This window comes from Trypanosoma equiperdum (assembly GCF_001457755.1).
Source record: "Trypanosoma equiperdum strain OVI genome assembly, contig: ctg_1539, whole genome shotgun sequence".
Taxonomy (NCBI): Eukaryota; Euglenozoa; class Kinetoplastea; order Trypanosomatida; family Trypanosomatidae; genus Trypanosoma; species Trypanosoma equiperdum.
In genome coordinates this window covers 59,382-79,183 of record NW_027123548.1, presented here as the reverse complement: position 1 = coordinate 79,183, position 19,802 = coordinate 59,382, and the positions used below count along the sequence as shown (strand labels likewise).

General features: G+C 48.0%; 9 protein-coding genes across 9 annotated transcripts; all 9 read left to right on the top strand.

The window, feature by feature from the left end:
• Window positions 1–765: 765 nt before the first annotated feature.
• On the top strand, window positions 766–2,589 carry TEOVI_000597500 (glutamyl-tRNA synthetase, putative; the record flags this gene model as incomplete). Its single annotated transcript, XM_067222018.1, has 1 exon — window positions 766–2,589. The coding sequence occupies one exon, from the start codon at window positions 766–768 to the stop codon at window positions 2,587–2,589; it is 1,824 nt and encodes a 607-aa protein (XP_067078119.1).
• Window positions 2,590–2,971: 382 nt separating this feature from the next.
• On the top strand, window positions 2,972–5,872 carry TEOVI_000597400 (pre-mRNA splicing factor ATP-dependent RNA helicase, putative; the record flags this gene model as incomplete). The annotated part of the gene is made up of 1 exon (XM_067222017.1): window positions 2,972–5,872. One exon carries the CDS (start codon window positions 2,972–2,974, stop codon window positions 5,870–5,872), a length of 2,901 nt encoding a protein of 966 aa, XP_067078118.1.
• Window positions 5,873–6,055: 183 nt separating this feature from the next.
• TEOVI_000597300 (Ankyrin repeats (3 copies), putative) lies at window positions 6,056–7,297 on the top strand (the record flags this gene model as incomplete). The annotated part of the gene is made up of 1 exon (XM_067222016.1): window positions 6,056–7,297. The coding sequence occupies one exon, from the start codon at window positions 6,056–6,058 to the stop codon at window positions 7,295–7,297; it is 1,242 nt and encodes a 413-aa protein (XP_067078117.1).
• Window positions 7,298–7,685: 388 nt separating this feature from the next.
• On the top strand, window positions 7,686–8,153 carry TEOVI_000597200 (uncharacterized protein; the record flags this gene model as incomplete). The annotated part of the gene is made up of 1 exon (XM_067222015.1): window positions 7,686–8,153. One exon carries the CDS (start codon window positions 7,686–7,688, stop codon window positions 8,151–8,153), a length of 468 nt encoding a protein of 155 aa, XP_067078116.1.
• Window positions 8,154–8,407: 254 nt separating this feature from the next.
• Window positions 8,408–9,508, top strand: TEOVI_000597100 (kinetoplastid-specific phospho-protein phosphatase, putative; the record flags this gene model as incomplete). Its single annotated transcript, XM_067222014.1, has 1 exon — window positions 8,408–9,508. One exon carries the CDS (start codon window positions 8,408–8,410, stop codon window positions 9,506–9,508), a length of 1,101 nt encoding a protein of 366 aa, XP_067078115.1.
• Window positions 9,509–10,879: 1,371 nt separating this feature from the next.
• Window positions 10,880–13,594, top strand: TEOVI_000597000 (uncharacterized protein; the record flags this gene model as incomplete). The annotated part of the gene is made up of 1 exon (XM_067222013.1): window positions 10,880–13,594. One exon carries the CDS (start codon window positions 10,880–10,882, stop codon window positions 13,592–13,594), a length of 2,715 nt encoding a protein of 904 aa, XP_067078114.1.
• A 386-nt stretch (window positions 13,595–13,980) lies between these two features.
• Window positions 13,981–15,051, top strand: TEOVI_000596900 (UV excision repair RAD23 protein, putative; the record flags this gene model as incomplete). The annotated part of the gene is made up of 1 exon (XM_067222012.1): window positions 13,981–15,051. The coding sequence occupies one exon, from the start codon at window positions 13,981–13,983 to the stop codon at window positions 15,049–15,051; it is 1,071 nt and encodes a 356-aa protein (XP_067078113.1).
• A 948-nt stretch (window positions 15,052–15,999) lies between these two features.
• On the top strand, window positions 16,000–17,619 carry TEOVI_000596800 (cationic amino acid transporter, putative; the record flags this gene model as incomplete). The annotated part of the gene is made up of 1 exon (XM_067222011.1): window positions 16,000–17,619. The coding sequence occupies one exon, from the start codon at window positions 16,000–16,002 to the stop codon at window positions 17,617–17,619; it is 1,620 nt and encodes a 539-aa protein (XP_067078112.1).
• Window positions 17,620–18,334: 715 nt separating this feature from the next.
• Window positions 18,335–19,411, top strand: TEOVI_000596700 (MORN repeat-containing protein 1; the record flags this gene model as incomplete). The annotated part of the gene is made up of 1 exon (XM_067222010.1): window positions 18,335–19,411. The coding sequence occupies one exon, from the start codon at window positions 18,335–18,337 to the stop codon at window positions 19,409–19,411; it is 1,077 nt and encodes a 358-aa protein (XP_067078111.1).
• Window positions 19,412–19,802: the final 391 nt, after the last annotated feature.

Genomic DNA, 19,802 nt, shown 5'->3' with positions numbered 1-19,802 from the left:
GGGGGGGGGGGGGGAATCGGCCACGGTACCCCTTTCGCGTGACGTTCCGAAGTTTCAGTCACTGATGTTAGTGAGACGGCCGGTTATTTAATGCACCGACCAGGCTGATGCATTAAATGGACCCCAAAATTATTTGTTGGTGGGTGCTTTTCTGATCGGGACGTGAGATGTGTGATGAAATTTCTTTGGTCTACCATCGTTGTTTTATCTGCTGCGCTGGCACGTGGTGGGTAAAGTTAATTGACTGGCATTTGGAATTCAGGACACCTGAAGTGTATTTGTTTTGGGATTATAGCCTAACTGTCACTGTTGACTCATATATAGTGCATTGTTGTGTGGTGCCTCCATGTCAGGGTTCTTCTCCATGGATGGTAGCGTTTTTTGATGTTTATATTGTTTGCGTTCACCTGCTGATATTTTGTTGGATGATCTAACTGCGTGTTTAAGGGGGAAAACATTAGCATGTTTTCTCCATCTTGCGATCCCTTTCAGCGATTTGATTGATGCTAATTATGTATGATGACAAAAGATGGTGAGGAAAAGAAAAACTTTTGGTTTGTGATTGTTCCTGCGCTACTACCCCTGTGGTCGAACGTGTTGCTTTTATTTATTAATCGCTATCTTTTGTTGAAGAAACTCGTGGCTGTATGCGGTTGCATCTGGAAGGGTGCCGAATTGCGTATACTTCACTGCTAGAAACATTTCCCGGGGAAGGTTACCGCATGCGTACTTCTAACCAGCCTTTTTTTCCCTGCTGTTGATGTGATGCTCCGGTTAGCTAACAAGTTTACCGTCAAAATAAGCTTAATTTCACGGCTTCTTAAAGAAATCCCCTTTTGTGTGATGAGCAAACATGAAGAAGACTGCCAGAAGGCCCCGGAACACGACAAACTAACGTTAACAAATGCGGAAGAGGGGAAGGTAGTGACTCGGTTCCCCCCCGAAGCGAGCGGATTTCTCCACATCGGTCATGCGAAGGCGGCCCTTATCAATAGTATGCTCGCGTTGAAGTACAAAGGAAAACTTGTAATGCGGTTTGACGACACTAACCCATCCAAAGAAAAGGACCACTTTGAGCAAGCGATTTTGGATGATTTGGCAACCCTTGGTGTCACGTGGGATGTGGGTCCAACATATTCGTCCGATTACATGGAATTACTATACGAGAAAGCAGATGAGCTCATTGAAAAGGGTCTGGCCTATTGTGATAAAACAACACGGGAGGAAATGCAAAAATGTAGGTTCAACGGTGTTCCCACGAGCTACCGAGATATTTCCATTGAGGAGACGAAAAGGATGTGGAGTGAGATGAAAGAGGGTTCCGCAGAGGGCCAAGAGACTTGTTTACGGGCAAAGATATCCGTTGATAACGAGAATAAAGCGATGAGGGATCCTGTTATTTATCGAGTAAATCTGACGCCACACGCAAGACAGGGAACCAAATACAAGGCGTACCCAACATACGACTTTTGCTGCCCCATTATTGATTCTGTCGAAGGAATTACACACGCTCTTCGGACGAATGAGTATCATGATCGGAACGACCAGTATTATTGGTTTTGTGATGCATTAGGGTTGAGGAAGCCCATTGTTGAAGATTTTTCAAGATTGAACATGGAGTATGCTGTGATGTCGAAGAGAAAGTTGACACAACTTATTGACTCTAAGGTTGTCGATGGCTGGGACGACCCCCGGTTTCCGACAGTACGAGCGTTGGTAAGACGAGGGTTGAAAATGAGTGCCCTAAGACAATTTGTTCAGGAGCAGGGTATGTCAAAAACCGTCAACTTTATGGAATGGTCGAAGTTGTGGTACTTCAACACACAGATTCTCGACCCTTCAGTACCTCGGTACACTGTTGTTTCTAATACACTCAAGGTCCGATGTGTTGTTGAGGGAATAGGCGGCCTGGAAAAGTGTGAGAAATTGCTGCACAAAAAAGCCCCGGATATGGGGAGCAAGGTGTTTTATAAATCCGGTGTCATATTTCTCGATGCTGAGGACGTTGCTCTTTTAAAAGAGGGAGATGAGGTTACGCTGATGGACTGGGGGAATGCGTTTATAAGGAATATTCGCACCAGTGGCGAATCTGGAACAATTACTGATGCCGATATCGTACTCAATCTTGAAGGCGATGTGAAGAAGACTAAGCACAAGTTAACGTGGGTTGCCGAAAATCCTGAGGCAGAGGTTATGGAGATAAATGAGTATGACCATTTACTTACCAAGAAGAAGCCGGATCCGGAGGAATCTCTAGATAGTATCCTAGCCGCTGTGACGAAATATACCCAAGAAGTGTACTCTGAGGCAGCGACTAGCGCTCTGAAGAAGGGTGATATAATCCAACTGGAGCGTCGTGGTTACTACATTGTTGATAATGTCATACCGAGAAAAGTCCTTATCGCTATTCCAGATGGTCGCGAGAAAGTGAATCACTTGAGCGCGAAGGCTCATCATCTGAAGTATGTCGCAAAGGTGTCGCAGCCCGCAGCGGCAAACGATTTAGCAGCAAAAAGGGCCGCCAAAGCAGCTAAAAAGGCAGCACAAAAGCAAGACTCAAAAAGTCAGAACAAAGAACAAGCTGTCTAGAGGGAGAAATTCAGCACAAACAGGGGGTTGGCTAATCTACCCATTGATAGTAATTAAAAAAAAAGAAAGGACTGCGCGTATGCAACAAAAGACACACACCAAGACGATGCGAATGATTATAAGTTTTCCAATACATAAACATATATGTGTTATTGAAAAACCATATACTTGCGTGTGTGGAGGCTTGCATGCACTTAAAAAAAAACTTATTGGTGAAGAAATCTAAGTTGTGTTAAGGTTTAAGAAAATTTTGATGTATGTCGGTGATAAAAGCAAAGGTTGGATAGCTATTACTCGTTGTTGGGGCATCTTCGCGTCAATTTTCATGTCCTTGGTGCTGGTATTTTGCAATGGAACCACTCATTTTTTAATTTTTTTAAGGATGACTAAGAAGAATGTTATTCGCTTTACTGACTTGGGTCTCTCCACACCCGTTCCCCAAGTCTTGTCCACTTCAAAAGGAGAGAAAAAGAAGAAAAGACTTGAGGTTAAGAGTGAAAGGAACCTACGTACGAAGGAGGCAGAAAAACAACTTTCTCTTGCAAGAGAAAAAGTGGAGAAACATAAGGAGTACGTGAAGTCTGAGGCATGTGCCAAGCAAAAGGAAAAGGCTGAAAAAAGGAAAGCACTCAACGATATGCGAGTGTCCCTTCATGAACGTCGAGAAAATGAAGAAAAGCTTCAGAAACAGCGTGTTGTTTCCTCCCAACAAGAATACATATCTAAACTGGTAGCCAATATTGCGGAGGAAGAAGGCAGAACACGGCAGGTACGAGAGGCTATCGATCGTGATACGTTGGATCTAGCTAAGTTTGCCCCCCAAAGTGTTTGCATTCATGTGAAAAGACACCCACATATCGAATTAACACGGAAAGAACTTCCGGTTCTCAGGGAGGAACAGGCAATTGTTGAAGCCATAAATAGTACGTCTCGAACATGCGTTCTCATTTGCGGAGAAACTGGAAGTGGGAAGACAACGCAAATTCCTCAGTTTTTATGGGAATGCGGTTATGGTGATCCAAAGGGATCTCCCTTTGGAAGGGAAGGATGTATATTGGTTACGGAGCCGCGGCGTGTTGCCGCGATATCTATGGCAAGGCGTGTTGCTGAGGAACTTAACGTACCCTTTGGAGAGGACGTTTGCTATCAGGTCCGTTACGACAACAATCTTTCGGATGGTTTTAAAATAAAATTTGCGACGGAGGGTATTGTTCTTAAGGAAATTCAGTCTGATTTCTTGCTTAGAAAGTACAGCGTGATTATTGTGGATGAAGCTCATGAACGAAGTGTTACAGGTGATATTCTTATCGGAATGTTGTCTCGCATCATGCCTACGAGGAATGACCTGTACTTAGAAGAATTGAGGAAAAATGGTGGGCTTCCGCAGATGACAACGCTGAAGCCCTTAAAGTTGGTGATAATGTCAGCCACAATGCGTGTTGCAGATTTCAGGGATAATCGAAAGCTGTTTCCTGTGCCACCACCTTTTATTTGCGTGGAGGCCCGTCGCTTTCCAGTGACAAATCATTTTTCAAAGAGGACGGAATTATTTAACTACGTTGACGAGGCGTTTCGTAAGGTTTGTCAAATTCACAAAAAGTTACCGCCAGGTGGAATTCTGGTCTTCCTTTCGACTCAGTACGAAATCGGGCTGTTGTGCGACCGACTGCTATTACACTATGCAAAGACGAAGATTGAATACTGCGAAACTTCATACTCCAAGCATGCCTTACTTACTTCTGAGTTACCGACTACACCGAGTGAGTCTGATGAAAGTGAGTCAGATATCGAAAGAGATGAATTTGGACTTGCAACTGAGGATTATGCGTTGGATAAAGATGATACGGAGCTAGAAAACTGTAATATCGGTAGAAAGCGTTGCAGAAATGCTGCAGGATCTCCAGAGAAGGCAGAAGGATTTGCTGATGAAAGTGAGGTGAATGGTGAGCTCAATACACTACATGTCCTTCCCTTGTATGCACTGATGAATTTCTCGAAACAACAGGAGGTTTTCCAGCAACCTCCAGCAGGAAAGCGTTTGTGCGTTGTGGCTACAAATGTAGCCGAGACTTCGATCACTATTCCTAATATACGTTATGTGGTAGATTCTGGCCGAGTGAAAACAAAGACGGTAGACGAATCTACTTGTGCAAGCTGCTTCCGAATAGAGTGGACAAGTCAAGCTTCTGCTGAACAGCGTAGTGGGCGTGCCGGTCGTGTGGCACCTGGACATTGTTATCGTCTGTACAGCACTGCCGTTTACTCGAATTTGATGCCTAAACACAGTGCTCCAGAGATTTTGAGGACTTCATTAGAATCTGTGGTTCTCTTAATGAAGCATTTCGGCATCAACCATGTTGGGACCTTTCCATTTCCATCTCCCCCCAAAGAGGCCGATTTGAAGCGCGCATTGACTCACTTGGGGCTTATTGGTGCTTTGAACTCCGATGATGAATTCCGGATTACTGCAACGGGCAGACGGCTTGTTGCTTATCCTATTCCCCCGCGTTTCTCTCGAGTGATCGTTGAGGGAATAGACCGTAAGCTTCCACGGTTTCTCATTACTCTAATTACGCTGATCGCATCTATCTTTTCCACCACGACGAGCGTATTTACGGATGAAGGACATCGGATAAAATGGAAAGGCAAAGATATTTCTGATGATGAAAAAGAACGAAAGCAGCGTCTCCAGGCGCTTTTGCATCCTGGAAGCGATTTACTTACTTCCCTGAACGCACTTCTGGTATATATGAACAACTCTAGTGCGGTGAATTGTGATCGCTACTGTCTTGTCCAAAAGAGTCTTTCAGAAGCTAAACAACTTGGTGACCAACTACTAGTACTAGCGAGTCGCGATACAGCTGAAGAACCTGTTGAAGGCGCCAGCGATGCTGATGTCGTTGGACCAGAGCAACTTTTTGAGGAAAGAGCCCTCGCCCACCTCTCGAAGAATCAGGAAATAGTGATTAGGAAATTGTTTATAATTGGTCTTGTTGATCAGGTAGCACGTCGAGCCACGGTGCAAGAATGCCGGTCTCACGGTGTAGAATACAAGAGCGATAAGACGACGAAAACACCCTACATTACAGTTGCGAACCACATTATAGTTTACGTTCATCCTTCGAGCTCAATAGCAAGAACGTATCCTCCACCAGAATATGTCACCTTTGTCACACTACAAAAGAATGTGCGTTCTGAGACAAAAGAGTCGCTTACCCTGATGCTGGGCCTTACTATCGTGACAAAGGAGTGGCTGCATGAATGCGCTGTCACTGTCGAGTAATCGTTTAACTTTATGTTGCGAGTTATATATTTGTATGTGGGCCCCGCTTAAGGGTTGACATATCGTTACAAATTCTCTGCTATCGTCTTGATTCCTTCCTGATGCTCTGCTTAAGTTTTTTTTAAACTCTAAATAAACGTTGAACCTTTTCCTTAGCGAATCTTTTTGAATACGATTCTCGGAATGAACTCCGGCACTTGCATTGGAGGCCTGCAAGGTTCAAAGGACCTTTTAGATGCCGTTCGAGCGGCCGTGGTTAGGGGCGATCTGGATGCGCTGGCTTCCCTCAAAGGCGATTTCCTGGTTATCAAGGAAAATATAGTTAAATGTGTTGATGGATCAGGGAACACTCTGGTTCATCTGGCACTTGGGAAAAATACCACTATGCTGGAGTTTGTAGTTAAGGAGCTTACCGGTGATGTAAACGCGCCAAATTTTCAAGGACGCACTCCGTTGCATGAGGCCGTCAGAAACAACTATGTTGAATGTTGTGAGGCCCTCTTGGACTATGGGGCAGATGTCGGTGCCCAGTCTGCAACTCTCTCTACACCATTTCATACAGCGGCTGCCTGTGGGAGTGTGGAGTGTATGGAGGTATTGTTGAAACGGAGTGATAACCCGAAAAATAAGGTGAACGAACTGGATCGCAACAAGTGTTCAGCGCTGCATAAGAGTGCCTCGGATGGAGACGTTCGTGTTAGCAAGTGGTTGGTAGAGCATGGCGCTGAAGTAGACCAGAAGGACGCAGATGATACGACGCCACTTCTTATGGCTGTTAAGATGGGTAAACCGGATGTGGCAGAGTATTTGATTAAGCAGGACGCGAACCGTGACCAGGCGGATTCTCACGGGAACCGTCCTGTTCATTATTGTGCTATTCGTTGTGATTATAAGATTCTCAAGATCCTCATTGATGCAGGGGCTACAGTTAACGTTCAGAACAATGATTTAAACAATCCCCTTCATCTTGCAGCTATTCACCAGCGGCCGAATTCGAGGGAATGGGAGGATTTGATTGAGCTTCTGCTCGATTCGGGGTGTGACCCAGCGGTAGAAAATGCTTCGCGCAAAAAACCTGCAGATTATGTTGGTCGGAGCTTCAAGAAATTTTTCTCAAACGAAGTCTCCGTCGAACGTCGTAGACTAGAGAAGAAGAAGATGCAAGAAGAAGAGGAGGAGTTTAAAACAATGCTGGAGATGAGGAATACTTGGAGAGCCAACATCGTTGCTGACCTAGAAAAGGTAAAGAGAAGACAAAAAGAGGAACTTGATCGATTGCATAGGGAGACGGAAGAAAGGCACCGTGCGGAGGATGACGCACGGATGCTATTGGAGGAAGCGATAGAGAGGAAACGCTACCAGGAGGAGCAAAGGAAAAAGCGGCTGGAGGCCGCCGAAAAGGGTGCGAGCACTATGAAGAAGTAAATTACCTCATATTTATTTTTCGGGGTCTCGCTTTGCGCTTATCTCTAACCAATGTTTTCCTTCTCCCATAGCTGGCCAGCGCACAGCTGTTATTAGTTCCCATTCGCGATAGTGTGGAAGTGTTGTTTTGCAAGTTTCACGGTAGATGTGTTGATACATAAGTAACTTCTTGTGTTGTAGTGACTTTCAAATTATGCAAGAGCGACACAAAGGGCTGTCCTTTTGGTAGGCGCACCTCGACTTCATGTACATGTATTATCCCCTTTATTATGTCGATCTATGTGCCCTCGTTTCTCTGTACATGTTTTTAATCTCCTTTTCGTTCGTGCAACTGTATGATCATACATCTCCCTCTTCCCAGTTCTTTTCCTCCGAGGTGAACAACGTGATGGCTGCTCAAGGGCTGTTGAAGGAGCGCGACTTGGCGGGCACTGCAGCGTTCGAGGTTGCGCTGCAGCACATTGTTGTGAGGCAGGATCGTACTTACCACTTTGCGCAACTATTAATTGCGCTTTCTTTTCTAGTTCTCATTGTCGAGGTCGTGCTAATCGTTGTCACTTATGCAGTGCTTCCGATTTTGTCCATCGAACCCGAGGGGTACGTATGTCATATTTTGTCCTTTGCCTCGCCACCTTGTCTCATTCTACCGGTTGTGTGTCTCGGGTTGCTCCGCACTGCGACCCAAAGGTTCGCTATTGAATCCGGCAGCCAAATGGTACATAGACTAAATGCCACCGTTATGGAACCTTGCTTGGGAATGCACTTCAAATATTTATCGGGGAAGATTAGTTCTGACGGGTATTGTTATGCTGATAGGGACCTGTTGTCTAAACCCGACTATACGAGTCAGACCTGACGGTTCGTGAAGATAGGGGGATGTGCCGCCATCTGTTCTGGCGGTACCGGCTGCCAATGCCTTGCCGTCCTCCGACTTGTGCCGTAGCGCTCCTTTTCCCACTGAGTGCATTATCGGGGAGTACACGCGTGCGCGTGTGCTTGTGGGATGGCCGTTTCACTTTCCTCTGCCTCCCCCTTTTGTTTCTTCCCCCTTTCTGTTTCCACACGAGTCAGACACCTCATTTCAAAGCTCATAGCTCCTCCAAGTACAGAATGCCGAACGCTGATGCTCTATGGGTTGTTTTCTTTTGTATCATCGGGACTATGCGTGTCGAGGGACGGCAGATAGTGGTTGTAGGGGATTTGCACGGGGACCTCAATCAAACCCTCGCCATATTAAAGATTACAGGGCTTGTTGATGACCGCCAGCATTGGATTGGTGGTGATAGTTTTTTTGTCCAGCTTGGCGACATATTCGATGTGGGCCCGGACGACATTTCGATAGTTAAACTCCTGATGAAACTTGAAAAGGAGGCACAATCAGTGGGTGGGGATGTTATCGAGCTTTTGGGCAATCATGAGATTCGTAATCTTCTCGGGGACTACAGTGCAGTGGACCCCGGTAGCCTCGCGGGCTCTGGAGGTGTCAGTGGGCGCGATCGTTTACTTTCCAACAGGACTTCTGTTGGCATGTATTTGCGTACAAGGAAAGCCATTTTTCACCATAACGAATTTCTTTTCATGCATGGGGGGTTGTCAACTGCGACGGCGAGCATTATCACAGGTATTGACAAAATACATGAGTTTAACAAGGATTTGAGAAAGGCGTTAACGAATGGTACGCTGACCCCTCTGGGAAGTACAGGCCTCAACCTCGCCGAAGGTGGTGGACAAGAAGTTGTGAACCCCATTTTGGTTCGCTCAATCTTGAACGTCCGCTGTAAAGACTTGATAAAGGTTCTTCAAAATAAATTTGCCGGAATTAAGTCTGTGGTGGTTGGCCATGTGCCTCACAACCATCAGGATTTTAAGGATTGGCGACTATGCGGGGGCCATTTAATTGCTATCGATTTCGGTCTTAGTCGTTGGAAGAAAGGTGATCCAGGGCACGTGGCCGCGCTGCAGATTGACGATACCACAGGTCACGTGCAGCTGCTTGAGTCGACGGTACGCTTTCCTGAATTCAGCGCTGATGAGCACCCCGTGGATAGGCCGTTGATTGGCAAGTGGTTTCCAGTGATTGAGCGTGTATCGGTCGTTGTCATCATTCTCGTTTCTTTGGTATTTATTGGGAAGTGGGCAGTATCGTTTATCTGCGGTGGTAATGGCGGCACTCCCGGTAATCGACGATATGGGACTTTTTCCCCTGTGTAGGAGCTCAGAATCGACGGGAGGAGTCAGCTGCCGATTAAGTCAAGGGTCCGCATGCAGAAGAGGTCAATGTGCTGTGTTTAATGTGCATGTGCTGCGTGTTTTTCTTTTTCGCGTGGGAAACGTATACAATGAGCGAAGGATGGTATGTGACTGCTAACCCGAAGGGGCACTGTGCCGCTCACGCTGGCATCCCCTCTGCGCCCTGTAGTCATCGGCGGGGGTCATTGTTAGCATTTAGTGGTTACGGGCTAGGAAGAGGTACCCCCGGCATATGTGTGCGGGCTGAGTGGGGCAGGTGGACAAGTAACATGTACAAGGAAAAGGGGAGGGGTAGCATTCTTGCCACTGTGTTGTGTACATATATATACATATGCCTATATATACTTTTTGGTAGCGGTTGATGCAGTGTGTTTGTTTCAACCGTTCGAGCTTGCGCTGAGTAATTAACACTTGTAACTGAAACATAGAACGTGTGGTACGGAGAAGATTGTTCTTTATCGCCTTTTTGTGAGGTTGGTGTTGTTTTTCGTGTTTTTGCTCGAGTTTTTTTCTCATCCTCAGCTCTTCTACACTTTGAGCCAAATTGAATTATTCTAGTTAAGCTGAAACGAGAGTAACGTGAGAAGCTACTCTGTATCTAGTTAGGTAGCATGTACGTGCTTTATTACTACGGGCACCGTGAGTGGAAGTATAGCTCGGTAAACTTTATGGTGCCCTTCAGCTAAGGTTTGTGGGATCGGTTGTTGGCTGGATGAATGGTTGTGACGGTTCACCTTCTGGTACTGCTGTTTGAAGCGGGGTTTGATTGGGGTGTGGACCATGTATGTTTGCGTGTATGAATAGGTGAGTGTATTGAGTGTTATAGCTAGATATGATTGTAGCCTCGTGCATGGTGTGGGGTGGAATGTTACTCGTCTCAAAAGACCTTGGCCTCCTGCGTTGCTTGGTCCTGTAGATACCTCTACCAAGGATGAAATAGGCAGCAACAGACCGTTAAGGGGGAGCTGCAGCGGAGCAGCGTTTGCAGCCTCCCCTCTAAGGGGCAGTGGGGCTTTTGTTCTCTTTGAAAAAGAGTGCAAAAAACTTATTATTTTTCAAAGAACTGTTGTTTTGTAGTAGTGTGTCGGCTAAGTGTTTGCGTCTCTATATTTGAGAATCAAATGAATGTTGTGATTGTTGTTTTGTGTTTATCACTCAATCTTCCCACCAAGGCACCTGATTTCTTCCCCCCTACTTTGCGGAGGTGCTTGAATTTTCCTTTTCATTCGAAAGGAAGGGGTGGCTACTAGTGACGAAAGAAAACTGGAGCAACTTGCCTTCTCGGAAGGTTGTACTCGCTTTATAGGTTAATGAAAAGTGGGCCGTGCTGAAATGCCCAAGAAAACTCGCGTCGAAGACCCCTTTGGCACGGCCGACGAGAATGATCGCGTTGTCGAGCTTTGGTTTCACGCGCAGGTTCCTCCAAAGTTTTGGGAGAAGCATGCTGGCACCAATCTCATGTTCGCATCAAATGTAATGGGTGAGGAGGAACGAGCTCTGGCTTGCAATTTGGTGGAGTCCGACAGCCCACCGGAGCCTTTCTCTATCCGCTTCTTTCGTCGCAAAGTTAATCTAGCACCCGGTGCTCTTCTTCAAGTTTGCAATGAAACCCACAAAATGACTGTGTATATCCGTAACTCTGGAATGTTAGAATCGGATGTAGCCGCTCCGAAGCCGAGCAAACGTGGTGCAAAAAAGGAGCGGCCTAGAAAAGGTGATGACTCATTTTTCACGGACACCGTGGAAACTTTGACGTCACTTGAGTTTGATTTTATGGATCTTCTCACATCCTGTTCTGCAAAGTACCCCCTACAGGTGGATGACGGTTCTCTATTCCGTAATTGCGTAATGGAGATATGTTGCGCTGAGCCATTTCTGCCTCCCAAGAGGTTCGACAGGTACCGACCACTGAAGTTTGAAATCTGCTCACTCAACAATCTTCCGGACCCTCGCACCCTCGATACACCGTTGTCTGTGTCGGTAAACTTCGGTGATATAAGTATTTCGTCGCCGAAGGTGAGTGTACCGCACAGCGGTAGGTCAATATTCCGTCAAATAGTGTTTTTGGGTCAAAGCACCCCTCTGCAAGTATACCGGGAGGCATTTTTCAAACCATTAGTTGTGACGCTTTTGGACGATAAGGCGAACGCGATTGGTAGGGGATCTGCTTCTGTTCGGGAGTATGTTACAGATAATCGGACAACGTTCAGTGAAATGGTGCATCTCTTACCGATCCGAAGTGGTCTGTACGGCTGCGTTTGTCTGACTGAGGGTACGTTCGTGCTGCTCAAACTAGATTTTTTTTCCCCCTTACCGCCTTGCTGCCACGTTTACAGCGATGGACGACCGGCATATGGGCATTTCCTTACTCGTGGTGTTATTCGTATGCCATACATGACACGGTGGGCAGGCGCCGTTCTGAGCACGTTTATTGCCACCCTTCTGGAGACTAAGAGACCCACGGTGAATGACGACGTATACCAGCGGAAAGCTCCGGTCGTTAAACCGGAGGTTCCATCTGTGAAGGAGAAGAAAAAGGAACTCAAGCAGCATAAGGGCCAACAGGTAGTGCCACAGCGCCCACCTTCACCGCCATCGCCCTTCAGTCTTCCATTTGAGGTTGTGACTCCTCCTGGCATTAGTGGTGTTGAAGTGATGGATGACGACACGAGGATTTTTTGTATCGAGGGGCCCGTTTCGGAAATTCACAAACTGTTCGAGCGAATGAGCGCGGCGTCGGGGCACGATCCTCAGTTGGTACTCCTCATGAACGCGGAGCTATTTATTCCACAGCGCGAATACCTATCTTTTCCGCCACTTGTGACGCTACCGCCCTCGTTTGAATGCTTGGATGCAAACATGGATGCAAAGGGGGAGTCAGCTCTGGGAGATACACCAGAGGCTAATGCCCTTGGGGCCACCCTTTCCTGTTCTGAAGGTGCCGCCGTGTCACCCCGACCCACAGAGTTACCAGGACGGCCTCCGTCAGAACAGGATGCAAGTATCGAAGACAGTTTCGATACAGGAGAAGTGGAGGCAAACGGAACTGGGGGTCGAATTCATCGCGTCCGTATTTCAGCAACCATCGCGTCGCTAGTATCCCATCAACGCCACCTGCTGAAACGGAGTTTGTCGGAGAGTTGCATCGCTTGTTATAGTAAGCTCGACGCCATAAGCAGTTGTTCGCAGCTGCGCCAAGTTGTTGAACGTGATCTTTTCCCAACTCCAGAAGAGGTGCTCGCCTTGGAGCGGTCATTCGGTCGCATGCTGGGTCTGCCCGACGTCTTTGGACGGGAGGAGTTTGTTAATGTCACCAACAATGTGGACATGGAAAATTTTGCGTACCAGGGGGAAGTACAAGAAACCGCGGCAGATATCGATCTACATGCTTTAGAGGAGAAGGATGTTGGAAAATGTGTTGTGTTTGATGCTATTCGTTCTGGTTGCTGCAGACGACTTCCTCCCTTTGTCGAGCAGCGGTTTCCTCATGCCTGCTGGTTGCGCGTGGTGAGCACCAACAAGAATGTCTTGTGTGCCTTTCCCGTGAATTCACAACCAAGCCGAAGCATCCGTTACCGCGTAGAGGCGGAAATTATTCGTATGAATGGTAGTCTTTTTATCTTTGCTCTCAAGTCCACCTCGCTCGCCAAGGGGTTTACAGACTCACATAATCTGTCGTATGAGGCTCGTTTAGCTGCATCGTTACGAGCAAAGAAACGTCGGTCATCTAGTTTGCAAAGGGGAGGAGCACTTTCACTTGAAATATTGGCTTTGGAGCGTTCTCTGCAGCGCACGGAAACGAGTGGCGCTACTGGTGATGATTCTTCTGAGTCTCCGCGGAAGGATGCAGACACCAGGGCGAGGACTCAAGTCGCTGCTTCCCTGGGGAAATATCCTGATTCCAAACGGCGGCACATCTTGCCAGTGTGCTTGAAGCCCAGTCGAGAGGAGCAGCGCGAGCAGTATGCCTTGTGTTGGGAAATTTACCGCCGAAGGGCCCCGCAGGAGCGGCCAAAATTACCCAAAGGACCACCGATGCGTTTTTGAATGTGTAAATAAGCATGTCTTTACCTATGAGATTTGCTTTGTTATACGGTTGTATATATGTTTCCCCTGTGCCAACTCTCTTCGGCATTCCTTGTGTAGAGACTGTGGTCGCACTGCAGCTAAGTGGCTTATATGACTCAATGCAGTTACTGGTGGCGGAACCACATATGTAGATTTGAAACTTGTTGAGAGCCCGCAAGGAAAGCGGGATGGGTGACTCATATTACCGTTTGGTAGCGCGTATCACCAGTCAGCTGCTTTAGATTTTTCTCTTGCTTCTCACTCACCTCCGCTTCTGTTTGCCCTCGCTTGAAGTTTTGCCTTTTTCCGATAGAGTGTTAACACTGTTGTTCCGAGTCACAAACTGCAGTGGTGAAAGTCGAAGGATGAGGATAATTCTCAAGAGCGTGCTGGGGAAGAAGCGTGAGCACGAAGTAAGCCCAGATACCAAGGTAGAGGATATAAAGAAGTTTCTTGAGAGCGAATACACCCCACAAAGTCTTCGACTGTGTTACAATAACCGCGTTCTGGAGGACCCAATGACCATGGAACAGTTGGGCATTGGAGAGGACACCGTTATTGTGTATGTGGGAAAGAAACAATCGGTTCAGCAGTTGGCGTCCAAGTCGGGCGGGTGTGCCTCACCAAGTGCTCCTGCAGAGGGCCCCGCAAAGGGGGAATTAAACGAAAACCCTGGAGTCGCTGGTGCGAGCAGTGTACCGGTTGATGTGCCGGCCCCTTCCCCTAGTGCTCAAGCACCGGCGACAACACAGCAACCCTCAGGTCCCGCGCCTGCGTCTCTTCGGAGTGTTGATCCAGCCCTTATAGATTCAATTGTCGCGATGGGGTTTAACGACCGCGAGCAGGTATCTCTTGCACTTCGCGCCGCCTACATGAACGCCGATCGGGCGGTGGAATTTTTGTGCACGGGGATTCCTCCACATGTCCAGCAGCAACTCGCGGAGGCAGATCTCCAGGCAAGTGCCATGGGTAGAGCAGCGGTGCCGTCAGCGGGCACGCCGCCGTCGGACGCCGGGTCGGGTGGTACTCAGTCAGACCTTCGGAGGGCGCTGTCGGCGATTCCCCATATTGATGATTTCCGTTCACTGCTGCAAAACAACCCTCAAGCCTTTAGCGCGCTGGCCGGCCAACTACTTGAAAACTTCCCGCAAGTTGGCGAGCTTGCGCAGCAGGACCCGGAGGAGTTTGCAAGGTTTATGATGGCTGGGTCGGTGCCGGATAACGCTGACCAGACCCTTGTGACTGCTGGTGAGACGGAAGTGGATGATGCTCAACCGTTAGGTGAGGAAGACAGAGCTGCAGTTAATCGCCTCGTTTTACTTGGTGAGGGAGCGTGGGGTGAGCGTGAGGCAACTGAAGCATATCGCATGTGCGGACGGAGGGAAGATGCGGCAGCACATTTTCTTCTTTTCAACTTTCTCGGGATTACCGACTGACGACGGAACAACCGCGTCCATTTTGTTGGTTGTTGTGAAAGTGCTCCGCGGCTCGAGGCTTGGCGAGGTGCGGGGAAATCGGTGTGATATCCATCGTAATCGGTGGGTACCGTTCAGGAGAATACTCTATTCCAGTACGTTTACAGGGCCGGGGGCTACAGATCTAAATGGGGAAGGGGCAGTGTGATGGAGGCAATAAAGAGTTTATGTTTGTTTGCAATCGTCTCTACGTTTACCCTCGTGACCTCTTTCTGGTAAGTTGTTGAATGAGTGGTCCGAAGTACGAGGGTGTCATTTGTCACTTAAGTACCGAATGATGGCGGTTGTCCGTTGCACACCTGTTGCGACTCTATTTGTCTACTTTCTCCTTGCTCTCCTTGGGGGATGGGAGCGTCGGTGGATTTTTGTCGGAAGGTTTTCTCCCTAATCGTCATTATTATTAACTTCCTTTTTTTCCCTCGTGTGCGTGAATATGGGGATGTGGGGGAAAGGGGTATTATGAGTGCAGCGCTCAAAGTGGAGTGCGGCATGTTCAGTGGCACACCCTTCACGCTACCACTGTCAACTTACAAAATCGAAAGGAAGAGAGATGTGAGCTGCGATGTCAGCGGTATGCATGTGTGGGGTGTGGGAATGAAGCTCGATGGGTGGTGGAAGAAAGAAAACGGAACAGGAAATATGACCCAGCTTTGGAGTTCACGGACACTCGTTATGAACCTCTTGGATATTGGTCTTGTTACTCGCATCTTCCTCCCCTTGGCGCTCACCTTAGGTTGCAAGCACGTTGAATACCTTTGAGTTTACCCTACCATTCTTTTGGTCCCCTGTTAAACTGACTTGTCTCGTGTTTCTTCCCGGCGTGTAGACCCGAAAGAGGGGTGTCGCCGGTTGTGGCTCTTAGTTAAAACAAGTAATTAAAGTTAAAGTTGTACATTTCCCTTGTTGTATATGGTCTCATGGTCCCGTCCTGAATTCGCGGAAGCATTTTTTGGCAAGCTCGTTAGGAGGCGTTGCATATACGCCACGAAGGCGGCACTCGACAGTAGTCCCTTTGTGCGCGTCCTTGGTTTACTTTCCCTCGTATCACTTGGCGTCGGTGCCGTCGTTGGCGCGGGTATATTCGTTATCACTGGTCAGGTTGCGGCACAGTACGCGGGGCCAGGCTTGACAATCTCCTTTGTGTTGTGTATGTTTCCATGTTTCCTTACCGCTCTCTGCTATGGGGAGCTCGCCGCGATGCTACCGGTTGCGGGGAGTGCGTACACTCATACTTCTGTTGCCCTCGGGGAATTTGCGTCGTGGACAGTGGCAGTGTGTATGACATTGGAATGCCTCGTGTCCGGATGTGCTGTTTCTGTCAGTTGGTCTGCCTATGTTCAGGCGTTCTTGAAGCGGTTTTCTTTTGTGCTGCCGCAGCCGTTGAGAAAGTCTCCGATTGATGTGGTGGGGGGAAGATTTGTCCTTACTGGGAGTGTGGTAAATTTCCCGGCTGTGGTTATCACTGTAGTGTGTTTCGTTGTACTGTGCTTAGGCGTCGAACAGACAGCCTCTATGAATAGTTTTTTTGTTGTTGTGAAGCTGGCGGCCCTTGTTTGCTTCGTATTCTACGGAATTTATTATTCGCTGGGAAACTGGGCGGAGGTCAATGCGAACCTAACCCCCTTTGTTCCACCTAACGACGGCCACTTTGGCCACTTCGGCGTCAGCGGTATCTTACGTGGGGCGAGCGTGGTTTTCTTTGCAAACGTGGGATTTGACACGATATGCGCTAGTGCCCAGGAGTGCCGCAGCCCGCAGCGGGACATCCCGCGTGGTATAATTTTAACACTTCTGTTGTGCTCTACTCTGTACGTGATGGTGACGGTTTCGTTGACTGGCTTGGTGAAATACACCGAACTAGGAACTGATGCACCCGTGATTGCAGCGTTGGAGAAAGTGAAGGCACCGAGCTTTTTGAGACTTTTCATTGAAGTTGGTACCGTAGCGGCACTGAGTTCGGTGTGCTTCGTCTCGTTCTACGCAATGCCGCGGCTCATTATGGCCGTGGCAAAAGATGGGTTGCTACCGGCCTTACTTACCCATGTTCACGAGCAGTTCAGAACTCCTATTAACGCCACGATATTCTGTGGTATACCCGCCACTTTTATTTGCGCCGTGTTCCCGTTGGGGATGTTGGGCGAGCTGATATCATTTGGCACTCTGATTGCTCTTGCTTGTGTGTGTGTGTCCATGTGGAAGATCCGCATTGATCACCCCGAGTTCCACAGACCGTTCGTGGCTCCCCTTTTTCCCTACGTTCCTATTCTCGGGGCTCTCCTGAACGCCGCGCAACTGTTCTTCCTACCTTTAACGACATGGCGCAACTACTTTGTTGTTATGGCAACAACATCGCTGTGGTACATCGTTTACGGCATCCGCCACAGCACGGTAGGAGAGGACGGAATCACACGCCGACCGGACTCACTACTTGGCACAGTGGAGCCTCCGTTGTGCGAGGCACTGGAGGGAGTACAGGGAGCCGGTGGCAGTTTGAGCATTGAGTTGACTGAGCGTTATGTCCATAATTGAGTGGGTGGCCTTTGCGACCCGTATTGTATGGTGGGTGAGCTAGAAAAGGGAGAGGGACAAGCGTATACAGGTTATTTTTTTCATACTTTTTCCTATTAATATACCAGTTTCTCTTTTTTCTTTTCCGTCTGTTGGAAGTAACCTTTTCGTTGCTACACGGTAAGTTAAAAGTAGGCTGCCTGGAAGTGGGTGTGTCTATGTACATTAGTTTCGAGTTGGCACTGACCAACGGGAGTGGCGATCGCTCCAGGTGAACCGCTGCCAGATCTGCAAACAGGTTTGGAGCCGGTGACATTTGGGAGGATGTATGCGACAAGCCTGACTGGGGTCTTGAATTTTATTCTTCATTTACTACCGCTGCCCAAGTCCCTTCGTGTCGTGGGGGGTGCACAACAAAGTTAGACTATATGGACGCATGTGTGTTTGTGCATGCATGTCAGTGTCTGCTTGTGTGCGTCTATGCTTTCAGCAATATAGCTTCTCTTTTTTCATTGTTTCATTTTGCTTCTTTCCATCCGATAACAGACAGTGAGGGGACATAAAGATAATTTACACCCGGTACATAATTTAATCCAATAGAGGGACGTTAGGTAAAAAAAAGTGTAAAAAAAAGAAAAGAGAGGCTTTAAATCCAAGAGAACGAAAATAAAAAAAAAAAAGGGAGCAAGTGTTCGCTTCTGAAAGTAAATAACAAACTGCTGGCACCAGAGACACAATGATATACTCTGGTGAGATAGAAAATGGCCAAATGCATGGCCGCGGCTGCCTGCAATATCCCAATAAGGAGAAGTATGACGGCGACTGGGTCTTTGGCAAGCGTCATGGCACCGGCGTGTACGTCTACGCCGACGGCAGCCGCTACGAGGGCGAATGGGTTGATGACAAGGTTCATGGCAACGGCGCCTGCTATTACACCAGTGGGAACGTATATACTGGAGAATGGAGTATGGGCCGTATTAATGGACGTGGTGTTCTTGAGTACCACGATGGCGACCGTTACGAAGGTGAATGGAAGGATGGGCGTATGCATGGCAAGGGCACATACTGCTATTCTAATGGAGACAAATACGAAGGTGAGTGGAAAGAAGATAAGCGTCACGGGAAGGGTGTTGTGGTATATGCTGCACCGGATGGATGCGTTTCAGAAAAATACGACGGCGAATGGAACGAAGGCCGCATGCAGGGATGGGGTAAATACTTTTATGCCGACGGTGGCGTCTATGAGGGCGAATGGGTCGATGGCAGGATGCACGGGAGGGGTACGTACGTGTTTCCTAACGGGAATAAGTATGAGGGTGAGTGGGTGGAGGACAGAAAAGATGGCTACGGTATTCTTCTCTACACTAATGGGGAACGGTACGAGGGCTACTGGCACCTCGACAAGGCTCACGGAAAGGGTACCTTAACATTTCTTCAAGGTGATCGCTACGTTGGTGAATGGCACTACGGTAAGAAGCACGGACATGGTGTTCTCAGCTATAGCAATGGGGACACATATGACGGCGAATGGCGTGACGACGATGCGTGGGGCTATGGCGTGCTGCAGTACGCAAACGGATGCCGGTACGAGGGTGAGTGGGCTGAGGATCGCCGCCATGGAAAGGGTCTTCTGGTCCTTCCCGATGGATCCAGCTATGAGGGATCATTTGCGCATGGAAAGAAGGATGGCCCCGGGAAGATAATTCTCAAGGACGGCTCCATGTACATTGGAACCTGGAAGGATGGGGTCATTGTGGGTCAGGGTGAATTCCGATTGTCTGAGAACTGTGATCTCAGCAATCCGGATTATTAAAGTACGCATAGACTACACCGGAGAGGGGTTTATTTTGCTTTCCTCTTGCTTGTATTGCATCTATAGAGTAAATTTAACTAGGTATCATACAACGTTGTGCTTGATCGAAAAGATTGTGGAAAGAAGGAGGTTAGTTTTTTTTTTTAAAAAGGAAAATAAGAGAGGGAAAATGAAGTGTAAGAAACGTCTGGGTGCACTTTCAGGTGGGGGCGGGCGACGTGTTACCGTTAAATTGGCTCCTTTGTCAGGGCTTGTGCGTCTTTACCCTCGGGGGCCCCCTGGGAAATTGGAGAGGAATGTGAAATGGAGGCGGGAAAAGAAAGGCGAATGAATGTCTGTGCGTGCGCGTGACCACGGTGCTGTATGTGGAAATTTATGAGGGATGAGATGC